The 11,868-nt window shown below is 43.1% G+C and overlaps 1 protein-coding gene across 1 annotated transcript; it reads right to left on the bottom strand.

Moving 5' to 3' along the window:
* Nucleotides 1–9,793: 9,793 nt before the first annotated feature.
* LOC147439510 (uncharacterized) lies at nt 9,794–11,023 on the bottom strand. The gene has a single exon (XM_086484326.1). The coding sequence runs from the start codon at nt 10,406–10,408 to the stop codon at nt 9,938–9,940; it is 471 nt and encodes a 156-aa protein (XP_086340452.1). The 5' UTR covers nt 10,409–11,023; the 3' UTR covers nt 9,794–9,937.
* Between the last annotated feature and the right edge of the window lie 845 nt (nt 11,024–11,868).

The raw sequence follows: 11,868 nt of genomic DNA, 5'->3' as shown, positions 1-11,868 counted from the left end.
TATGCATAAGTTTTCAATAAGTCCATTGATGTAGTTCCTCCAAACTGTTGGCTTTGTTTGCACCACCTCCGTGACGAGTGTGGCTGAAATAGCCAGTACGGGCTTGGTAGTGAGTTTTCTCCATACCTTGTGTAGACCATATAGACAAGCTACCATACTGCCTAGCAAACCAAGGCATGTGGTTGCATATGATATGCTGCAAAAAAGACCAGCCTATTGTTTATATGTAAATATATAATCACAATTTTATCAAATAAAGTAATATACCATGTAATGAGTTATGTGTTGATTTGTCCACGCAGCTATGTAAGACCTGTGGAAGGTCTCCAGAGCGTCTTGAAACAATGTATAGTGAGTATCTCTCCAAGTATTGAGCTCACAAAACTTGAATATGGAATCCAAACTTTTCCACACGTTCGCTTTGCGAGTCCTTGCTGCACCATTGTCTGCGTGGTCAACCACTGCATTGTGCAGGTTTCTCCACCAGTTGTATCTCAATGTCAACCTTTCCTGAGCACTTTGGATTTTGCGTTGTCTGCCACTTATTGGCATCGACAAGAAGAGACGGGCTTTCACACCGCCAATAGACAACTTCTTTGGCACATCTCGACCATTCTTAGACCTCTTCTCGTCCTGCTCTATTTTCACATGTCCTCCATGCAAGCCCATATCTGAGAAAACTGTTTCTAATGATAATATAGCCCTTTGTTTTGCTGATGCTGCCCGAGTGGTACAAGCAAAGCAAATGTACAGAAACATAAGTTTCTCAATGATTCTGCAGAGTGCATGCATCGTGCAAATATGTACTCTGGATAGTGGAATATCTAACACTGGGCGGAAGTTAAGGTCCTGCAAGTGCCTGTCCAGTGCTTTCCTCCAATTTCTTTTGTCAAGACCAATGACTCCTCCCATGCAATACAAACAAGGGATTTTACTTGTTGCTCCTTTTGAGATGTTGTACATACACTTTAGGGTTTTGAGAACTGTGTATGAACCCATGCCTAATACATTGAGTGTCTTTCCATTTCTCTGTTCGCTTATGACTTCAGGAATACTTGTTTGATGGAAAACCCAGTTAAGAATATCAAAATTCTCTGCAGGCACCTGAAATGGGAAAACCAAACCAATCAAATGAAACATGTCTAACCATTTTTTAAAGCAAAAACTTGTTGATATCAAACCTTGAATGTGGCTAATAAGAAAATATTATTTTCGGATTGCACGCTAAAGTTTCTAGGGTCGTCTGAAGCAATGCTTTCATCTAATGCTCTATTCATAAGTGTTATTGTGATACGCTCAACCTTTGTCTCTTTCACTAGCTCGCACTCATCCAGTTTAAGCACAAACTTCAAAACTCCATTGCATTCCTCTTGAGAAACCTTGAACAATTGAACAATATATGTCTGCAAAGATACTAAATCATAAAAAATATTATTGTATTTATCATAGACCACTTCCTCTGCTGATGGTGATCTGTACATTGCTTCAATGTGAAAAGGAGTTCCCAATGTCCGAAGCACTTCCTGGTTGACCTCCAGTCTTGTCTTTCGAATGGAGAAAGGATTTGGTAGCAACATGATCTTGAGATTGAACTTCTTACTTTGTTGCTGCATAGGTCTGTAAACAGAAAATTAAGTAAATGGACTATTTCCAAGTTTTCAAATGCTACACATATTCAATATACCTAAAAATTGCAGACATTTGATTTGACAGGTGAAGACAATGTTGGAATTAGTGTTGCAGAGAAACACGCACAGCTTGGAGAAGACGAAGGAAGCTCAAGGCACACAATAGAGAGTGTGTTACTTAGTGTGCAATGGAAAGATGGATAGCCCTAGAGAGATGGGCGTATATGCAATGCACGGGGGAAAAAACCTCCTAAAGAGGGAAAAAATGCCCCGGCGGTCCTAGTGTGTTCACACACATCACTACCACATGTATATGGTAACAAATCCCCCCTGGAGTGATGCGGTGAACGAGAGCTGGCACATGAGTAAAGGGAAGTGCCATGCCCTGAGGACAGGATCAATCCACAAAGGGGAGTAAGCCCAAAGCTTTGCGGAAAGCTTCAAGCTTCTCACGAGACAATGCCTTTGTGAAAAGATCTGCAAGGTTGTCCTGTGTTGGCACATAAGCCAAGCTGATCTCTCCTGCTGAGAGCCTCTCCCTGACATAGTGGTAATGCACCTCAATGTGCTTTGTGCGAGCATGAAAAACTGGGTTCCTCGCAACTGCCAATGCGCTCTGATTGTCAGTGTAGATAGTGTTGGCAGTGTCCTGTCCAACACCCAAGTCAGCCATAAGGCGTCTGAGCCATACACACTCAACCGTAGCTGTGAAGACTGCCCTGTACTCAGCCTCACAACTCGAAGTGGCCACAGTAGGTTGCTTCTTGCTCAACCATGATATACATGAACTGCCAAGCATGAAACAAAAACCACTTGTGGACACTCGCGTGTCAAAACAACCAGCCCAATCTGAGTCCGAAAAAGCATGTAAGTCTGGCGGCAATGATCCCCCCTTGGGATAAAACAAGCCAAGATGTAAAGTGCCACTAAGGTAGCGGAAAATCCTCTTGACAGCCTGCCAATGCTTAGACCCTGGGCTATGCATAAATCTGCTGACCTGCGAGACTGCAAACTGAATATCTGGCCTCGTGTTGCATACATAAATGAGGCAGCCAACAGCAGTTTGGTAAAGAGTGACATCAGCAGGATCGCCAGCATCATGTAGACTCAACTTCAAACCTGTTTCCATGGGAGTGGCAATAGGTTTGCAATCCTCAAGTCCAAACTTACATAGCAATGTCTCTATGTAACTTTTCTGACACAAGGCAATACCACCATCACACTGCTTAAACTGTATACCCAAGTAATGATGCAACAGCCCCAAATCTTTCATCTTGAAAGTAGCATTCAAATCAGCCTTAAATTCAGCAATATGTCTCTCATTTGGTCCAGTGATCAGCAAATCATCAACATAAAGAACCACAATGAGAAATACATCATCCTCACGCTTTACATACAATGTGCTTTCTGTTGGACTGTTACGAAAGCCTCGTTTAACCAAATGAGTGTCAGCTTTCTCATACCAAGCACGAGGAGATTGCTTCAACCCATACAAAGCATTCTTACATTTGCACACTTTGTCCTCTTGTCCTTTTATGACAAAACCGCGAGGCTGCGTTACATAAACTTCCTCAAATATGTCACCATTCAAGAAAGCAGTAACAATGTCTGATTGATGTACATCCCAACCAAAATGAGCTGCAAATGCACATAGAAAACGCACAGTAGTCATACGACAAGTGGGAGCAAAAGTCTCTTCATAATCTATGCCTTTTTGTTGTGAATAACCCTTTGCAACAAGTCGAGCCTTATGGCGATCGATCTCACCATCCGGCTTGCGTTTCAACTTGTAAACCCACTTGGTACCAATGGCCTTTTTGCCAGGAGGCAAATCACATAAAGTCCATGTGTCATTCTCTATAAGTGCATCATATTCTGATTTCATGGCAGCAATCCAATTTTCTGAATTCTGTGCTTCATCAAAAGACAGAGGCTCCTCAACATCATGTAAACTAGACACAGCCAAAGCATAACAATCTGATGCATAAGATGCATGGCGAGAGCCTGAACGAGTACGACTAGATAAAGGTGCATCCAATTTACTGTCACGCAAAGTGTGCACCAGCCATTTTGGCATACCTCTAGCCTGCTCATTTTCAGCCCTTTCCTCATCAAGTACATCATGTACATCTGCATCAGTAATAGGCTGTTCTAAAACATTTTCAGAAACCCCCATAGGCTGTACATTTGCCTCATTGGAACTTAGATTCGTATTTCCACCACTGAAAAGAGGCAACAAAGTGTCATAAATGTCCTGTGAGCTTACATTACTGTCTCTAGTACATGACAGCAAGGGTTGAACAGAATCTTCCACAAACACTACATCCCGTGAAACCAAAATACGTTTTGTTTGCGGATGATACAATCTGTAACCTTTGCTTTCAGCACTATAACCAACAAAAATACATTTGACAGCCTTATCATCCAATTTTCTGCGCTGCACTTGTGGCACCAAAGCATATGCCAAACAGCCAAAAACACGCATGTGCTCAATAGAAGGTTTTCTATCATGCCATGCTTCATATGGAGTAATAGACTGCAAAGCTTTCGTAGGACACCTGTTAAGTACATAAGTGGCACACATGATGGCCTCAAGCCAAAAAGAATGCGGCAAAGCTTGACTTTTGACCATACATCGTGCCATTTCCGTTAGTGACCTGTTTTTCCTCTCAGCAACACCATTTTGCTGAGGTGTATAAGGCACTGTACATTGGTGTTTTATCCCACGACTAGCGAGAAATGCATTAAATTCATGAGACATATACTCCCCCCCTCGATCGGAACGGAGGGTGCCCATAGTACATTTTGAGACATTTTCAGCCATAGCCAAAAATTGTTTGAAGCACATAAAAACTTCGGACTTCGCTTTAAGCGGAAATACCCACGCATGCCTGGAGTAATCATCAATGAAAGTCACGAAGTACAGGTAATTGCCCAAGGACGGAGTTTGCATGGGCCCACAAACGTCACTATGCACAAGCTGCAACCTGCATGTGGCCCTAACTGAACCATCCTTTGGAAACTTAGAACGCTGCATTTTACCCAGAATACAGCCTTCACAAACATGTTTGATAGGTGCTTCAAGAGGCGGCAAAGAAGCAACCATATCAGATTTCTGCAAACGCAGCAAACTGGCAAAATTCAGATGACCAAAACGTGCATGCCAAAGTTTTGCATCTGAAATAGCCCTTGAATCTGCAACAGCATTTGCAAAATTTTGTCCACACTTGTCATACAAAGTGAGCTTATACAGCCCACGGCACAAAAGCCCAGATGCAACAATTTCATCACCAAAACTGAGATCATGAACTGTACATCTGTCATCCACAAATTTGACTACAAGTCCAAGTCTAGCAAGTGCGGATACAGACAAGAGATTCTTCTTGATCCCAGGTACATAAAGTGCATCAACAAGTGTGAAGGAACTGCCATTAGCAGCAGTGAGCACAATCTTTCCAACTCCCTGAACTGGATAAGAGGCGTTGTTGGCACAAGTGACTGAATTCCCATGAGGGACAGACTCGAGAGAGGTAAACAATTCACGATGTGAGGTAATGTGCTTTGTAGCACCACTGTCGAAATACCACACATGTGAATCTGCAGCAACTGACAAGCATGCATCATGGACAGCAGGATTGTAAGTGCACTCTGCGCTAAAAGCCCATTCTGCATCAACATCAGCATCACAATCTCCTTTCACAGAAGACTCAACAATGGCTGCATTTGTAGTGGAACCAACATTTGCAGTGGAACCACCTTCTTTCTTCTTAGCCTCTTTGGCCTTCAACTTAGGACACGACTTGATCAAGTGATCATTGGCTTTACAATAATGGCAACGCATCTTCTTTTTGCCCTTATCACCAGAATTGCCAGACGAAGTGCTGCCAGCAGAAGCATTAGGAACAGAATTTTTGCCACTCGCAGCAGAACCATAAGAAGTGGCTGCATTACTGTTACCACCCTTTCTTTGAGAAGCAATAAAAGCCTGTTCAACTGCACGCTGCCTAGTCCTGTTTTTTCTAGAAAGTGACTCTTGCAACAGCAATGTGCATAATGCATCAAACTTGACAACTTCAGGATTTCCTTGGGTCATCAGTCTCCAAGTACTAGCAAAAGTCTGGTAGGAATCTGGTAAGGCATCAAGAACAGTCTGCACAAGGGAACTGTCAGAAATGACTTCACCTGCAGAAATGAGTTGCTCATTGATATCCTTGACACTAGCAAGGAAAGTGTCCATATCATCTTCCTCATGCATAATCTTCGACTCTAGCTCTTTACGCAGCAAAGCAATTTTAGCCTCATTGCGGCTTGCATAAAGACCTGCTAGAATATCCCAAGCCTGTTTTGCAGATTTTGCTGAACGGATGTGAGGAATAATGGTGCGCTTCACAGACAACGCAATCAATGCATGAGCCTGCGCATCCTTAACATCCCAACGAGCTTGTTCTGCTGTAGGCAAAACAACTCTAACAGCTGCAATCCTTGCAGCAAGACCTGCAACATCCTCAATATCGCCTACATCTTCAGAACCAGGACGTACATCAATGCCCTGCACAATGTTCCAGACACCTTTTGACACAAGAACGTGTTGCATCATATAAGCCCACATAGGGTAGTTGTCCCCATCCAACCTGTCCTCAGCAGCAAACATCTTGAACACATCTGTGTTGTTGTTGTCAGCCATGGTAAATGCTGCACCTGATGTGAAAACTGCCCGAAAATAGGAGAAATGGAGCGGGAACAACTTGTGCTATATAGCACAAACCGTAGAAGACTATAAGGCACCTGTTATGCAGAAAACGGCACTGACAAAAAATCTGCACAAAATGACGAAATAGCCTGTGCAGTACTGCCCGTAGTGGAAACGGAGGTCGAAATGAGCCCAAATCAAAATTCTGAGCAGACCAAGCTCTTCGAGCTTTCCCAAAATATTTGTCGACCTGCGAACGCTCGCCAAAGCTCACTGAAATCGGAGAAAGTGAGCAGGCGTGTGCTGGAGCAGCTGGCGACTAAGCCCGGGAGGACGTGACCTGCTCTGATACCAATTGTTGGAATTAGTGTTGTAGAGAAACACGCACAGCTTGGAGAAGACGAAGGAAGCTCAAGGCACACAATAGAGAGTGTGTTACTTAGTGTGCAATGGAAAGATGGATAGCCCTAGAGAGATGGGCGTATATGCAATGCACGGGGGAAAAAACCTCCTAAAGAGGGAAAAAATGCCCCGGCGGTCCTAGTGTGTTCACACACATCACTACCACATGTATATGGTAACAGACAATTGATTCAAACACCAGACATACCTACAAATTGCACAATAAACTTTGTTGGATATTCCGGCTTCATCTAGAATTGACTGAACATCACGTCTTTGGAGTTGATTCTGTTTCAAAAGAGTGTCAAGTTGCTTAGCAACAATCTTGCAGTAGCGCTTATCGTCCAAAAGTCCGTCGACATCTTTGCGTTTTAGTATGAGATAAGGAATTGAAGAAGTTGGTGTGTTGCTGTCAATATTTGACTGAGGATGTAGCAACGATCTAAGCATAAATATGAAAAGTAAGATATAAAACTACAAATGTAAAGATGAATTAAACCTGCTTGAATGATAATCTTACTTGATTGCTTTAACCCTCTTCTTCAAACCCCCAGAATCAACCTTCAACTGTTCAATGTCTCGTAAGCGTCGTTCTCTTAACCAAGGACCCAAGACAGTATTTTTTTCTCTGAGATCCTGCCTGAGCTGCGTGATGCTTTTGTCCTTGCCTTTCAGTTGCTGAGCGCACTTTGTCACAGTTTGCTTCAAGCAAAAGTTTTCTTTGTGTGCAAGGTCTCTCTCAAGATTAAGAATATCACTTCTGGCCGCCAAATGCTTGGTGTAGCCATATAAACCAGAATAACCGTCTCCTACGTAGTTCAGCAATGACGTTATGTTTCTGAACGGTGGAGTTGAGTTGGTGATAGGATGCTCAGGATACATCCTGCCATCCACCCAAAGATCGACGCTTTTTTTACCTTGAAGTATGAAGTTCTCTTTTGAAGCTTCGGAAAGGATGCCTTGCTTATTCTTCTTCTAGACGGGCTCGTATGGACAGCTCAATATGCATATGATACACATCGTTTTGACTCCTCGTCTGAGTTCTGTGTGAAGATGATAATGACATTGAGACGACTTGGTGAATGCGAAAGCTCAAAATAGAGGAGAGCGCAAGAGTGGAGCAAATGGAAGAGAGCTCAAGGGAAGAGACTGCGCGCAGGCGGAAAGCAAGAGAAATGCGAAACTGAGGAGAAGAATAACATTCAATGCACCTCGTTGAGCGCCAAATCTTAGTTTTGAAAAATCCAAAAGATTGAGATAATCGACGTTCAATTCGGAGCCGTCGTATGTTATCATTGTTTGAGCACTTTTTGAGAGTTTTAATAAACGTATCCCCCAAATCTGATGTCTGAGTTTTTTTGAAAGTGAATATCAAAAATGAAATTAGGAACTTTTTATTATCTCTCTCTAAGCTGACCTGGCATTTCTTACAAGGCCCATTTTTGAGTCCAAACTTTTCCTAATGCAAGCATGACAAGCACCTTAGGTGGAGTTCCCACCTCAAGCTCAGTCCTAGCTTGCCTAAGGTCAAAGGAAAGTTTAGGTAGGGTTCCCACCTCAAGCTCAGCCCTAGCTTGCCTAAGGTCAAACGCAAGTTTATGTTAGGTTCCCACCTCAAGCTCAGCCCTAGCTTGCGTAAGGTGAAAGGACTTTTAACACTAAGCATTGGAGGTCTTTAATGAAGCTAACCCTAAGGTTTTTTAAGCTCCATTAGTTAACCTTTATCTTTGACATACCATCTCTCATTTGGGCCCCTAATTTATCATTGGTCCCGTGTTGAGATAGATACGTAAGCACATGTCTATATTCTAACCCTTGTTTCCATTTATCATCATACATTAAATGATCAGTTTAATATGAGAAAATCATTTGGGTTGGTTAGATATTAGATTTAATGACACCCTCCACCTCTCTTCCTCAAGCTCTTACCCTTAACCCATCTCCATCTCCAACTCTATCTCTACCACCATCGTGTTGTCCCTCAGATTGTGGAGTTCTCTTTATCTCTCTCTTGCCATCTTCTCGCCAAGCAAGGAACCCATAACTCTGCTTTACACGGCAAAGGTTTTCCTATTCTCTATCATGATACGATGGCCTCGGAGTGAGTGACTTGAAGCTTGAAGAAGGAGAATTCCAACCCTCAATGATAGAGAAACTCAAAGTCATCAAATAACAAGTGCGGAAGATCAAAGAAGAAGAGAAGCAACATGAGGCAAAGACGTGTTAACCCTCACAGACACCCTATCACCTTTGATGGACGCATATTTTTCATTTGATTGATTCATGGACCGGGCTTGTCGGTCCAATAGGTGTGTAGGTAATCGTTGATGAGAGACACACCACTTATCTTATTTCTACAGTAGTTTTGCAACGATCGACCACTGTGGGCATCCATGTGTGAATGGGTCAAACTCTTATAAAAGGTCCATTCGACCTAAAAATCCTCATTCTTGGAGGTGTAAGCTAAGAAGTGCTCTTGCTCCATCTCTGTCTCCTTCTGAAAAATAAAAGGAAGTATAGTGAAAGACCAAAACTAAAAACCTAAAGGCGTGGTTAAATTTAACATCATGATCATGGTGTGCCGGAGGATACACGGCAAAGGGCATCATGCGAGAAAGTATTGCACTGATCGCTGAAAATCTTTCTTAATGTCCGCCGCAGTAAGTATCACTAGCTGGAACCCTGCCTTCAGCAAGGTAGCAAACGGTATTAGCGATAGAGAGAGAGACTCCAAGCTTGTGAAAGCCCTAGTTTAGATATCTCTCTGGGTGTCTATATGAGATCTTTTCTAGCATCTCGCAGCCATGCATGCAAAATACATAGTGGCCTCGAGTCCATAATTTGATTGCTGTTTCAAGTAATTCATTTTGTTGATCTAGGGAAACCATTTTCATTGAAGTTGAAGGAAAATAAGCAAAAGAGGGGTACTATGACAGTGAGATGACAAGGGTCATGAAACAAACAAGGTCACTTAAAGGCGTGTCAAAGCGGATCTAAGATGAACTCAGACCACTCCAACTAAAGAGAAAAGCAAGTGAATTAACCAAAGTCCAATAAGCAAGAAAGTGTTTATGTTGGTGTGATAACTGATCCATGAATTCAAGCAGCCTGAAAACTTTAAAGGCTATCTGACTTTCAAGAAACAATGAGATAATGCAATTCACACGACCTGCGTGAGTCTCTATGAGACCCCCCTAATTTTTAGTCCCTCTTAGCGTTAATATTTAATGCATCTTACATAGGAAAACCATGGAAACTTAGTGTGCATTACCGGAATTCTGACATCAAGCTTCACGACTCCATTATTAGCAGTGACTTTTTTAACACGTAGTGTACAAGACCAAATCTTGGAAGAAGAACCACTGAAATGTTCATCCTTTGATTCTTCCAACACATATGGAATAACCAAATCGACTTCAGGACCCTGGGAAGCTGGCCTTTCATCTGTTTGAGACAGAGAAGAAACACCTATGGGGGAAGGCTCTAAAGACATATCAGCACCAATTTCTTTGAATTGCATCTCTTGCTTTATATCATATTTTGGACTTGAAGAAGTTGAGTATCTGCTCTGATCCTCATAATACCCCTCAAAACCCACAACCTTTTTGATATCCGCAAAAGAAGGGAGGTCTGCTGGAGGTGGCATGCGGCCACTCTTTAGAGCACGTAAAGCATCTTGCATTGCCATAATTGATACACAATAAGCGATAAGGGGTAAGACACAATTTTGAATCCCAACTCCTTCAATCCTATGGGAGTCAGAATGGGTGTTCTCCCACTTGCCTCCAGCATGTTTTCCATTTTGGTTGTAGCAGGTGCAATCTTACAAAAATCGCGCATCTCATCTTTGAACATTATGCATCTGCAAAGATCACATCAGCACCAACATCAGACTTGGCTTGTGCTCTCCATAGAGACTCCTCCATAGAAACTGCTTATCGGGCATCCGTTCTGCCAACAATAACTATGTCTAGTGAGCAAGGGAGCATGGACGTGCAATTGATCCCATGGAGTTGCACCCATATTGTAGCTTATTACATAAGTGGCAATGAGCAGTGGTACCGTGGCATCATGTGAATGCAGGCAGGCGAGTGCCACATGCATGGATGAACAAGCCCTCTATAGGCGAGCTACTAGATTATGCATTCTTTGCGCTCCAGTTTGGGGACGAGAAGGTATTAATCAACCTTTGCATGGGTGCTCAAAAGAGAGAGAAAAGGTGAAGGCTCTGAAGTGTGCTCATCATGGAGAGAGAGTTAGATGATGCAGGTTGACTCAAGAAAGATTGGAGAGAGAGTGAGAATGGGACGATAGCCTCAGAAATATGGGCGCCACTGGTTGTTGAGAGAAAGAGTTGGTAGAAGTCGATCGGGAGAGAGAGAGAGAGAGAGAGAGAGAGAGAGAGAGAGAGAGAAAAGACTATCAACGCTGCATGGATGGTTAGTTGGAAGGGAGTCTGACTGGTACTGCAGCGCTCGCTTTTGCATGGAATGCAAAGGTAGTGGGGTTGGATGGGTCCGCATCCAATATTATCACTGGCGCAATGATAGTGGCATCATTGGCGTGGCTACGTGAGCGGGGCACGAGGGGTTGGGTTGATGGTGGGTGCTACTGCTCCTGCCGCTATGTAAGGTGATTGGGGACAATCCTTCCCCCACTACCCGGTGATTCAACTAGAGAATCTGTTTTTGTCTGATCTGGACAACAAGGCACAACTGCAAGTTGATGGAAACATAACATGACAAGAATGCAGGGAGAAGTAAACTGTATGTTGCAACATAGGCGCAGGGTGTTGCTGCAACATGGGATCTCCATCACTTGCACCAACACAGGGTATTGTCAGGCTGATGGGGTAGCGTAGGAAGTTGGCCATGGTCCTCATGAGGACTTACAACATAAGGATGGAAGCTAGCTACTCGATGATGGCAATAAAGGATCATCAAATTTTCTTGCTTGTTGATCGACACCCCTCCCCTTTAAGTGCCACGGGTCCCCAAAGCATGGGATCAATGGTTCTAATTGAAAGGCGGGATGGCGATCGATCTGGACCGTTGATCGATTAAAATCTAAACTCGGGATCCCGAGTTTAGATTTCGAAAAACTAATTTCGGGAGGTCAGTCTAATTTCGAGACGCCTCGCTTTTCCAG

This window comes from Adiantum capillus-veneris, chromosome 16 (assembly GCF_014529385.1).
Source record: "Adiantum capillus-veneris isolate H3 chromosome 16, ASM1452938v2, whole genome shotgun sequence".
Taxonomy (NCBI): domain Eukaryota; kingdom Viridiplantae; phylum Streptophyta; class Polypodiopsida; order Polypodiales; family Pteridaceae; genus Adiantum; species Adiantum capillus-veneris.
Note: the sequence above shows the minus strand (reverse complement) of the source record. Positions and strands in the feature narration are given on the sequence as shown.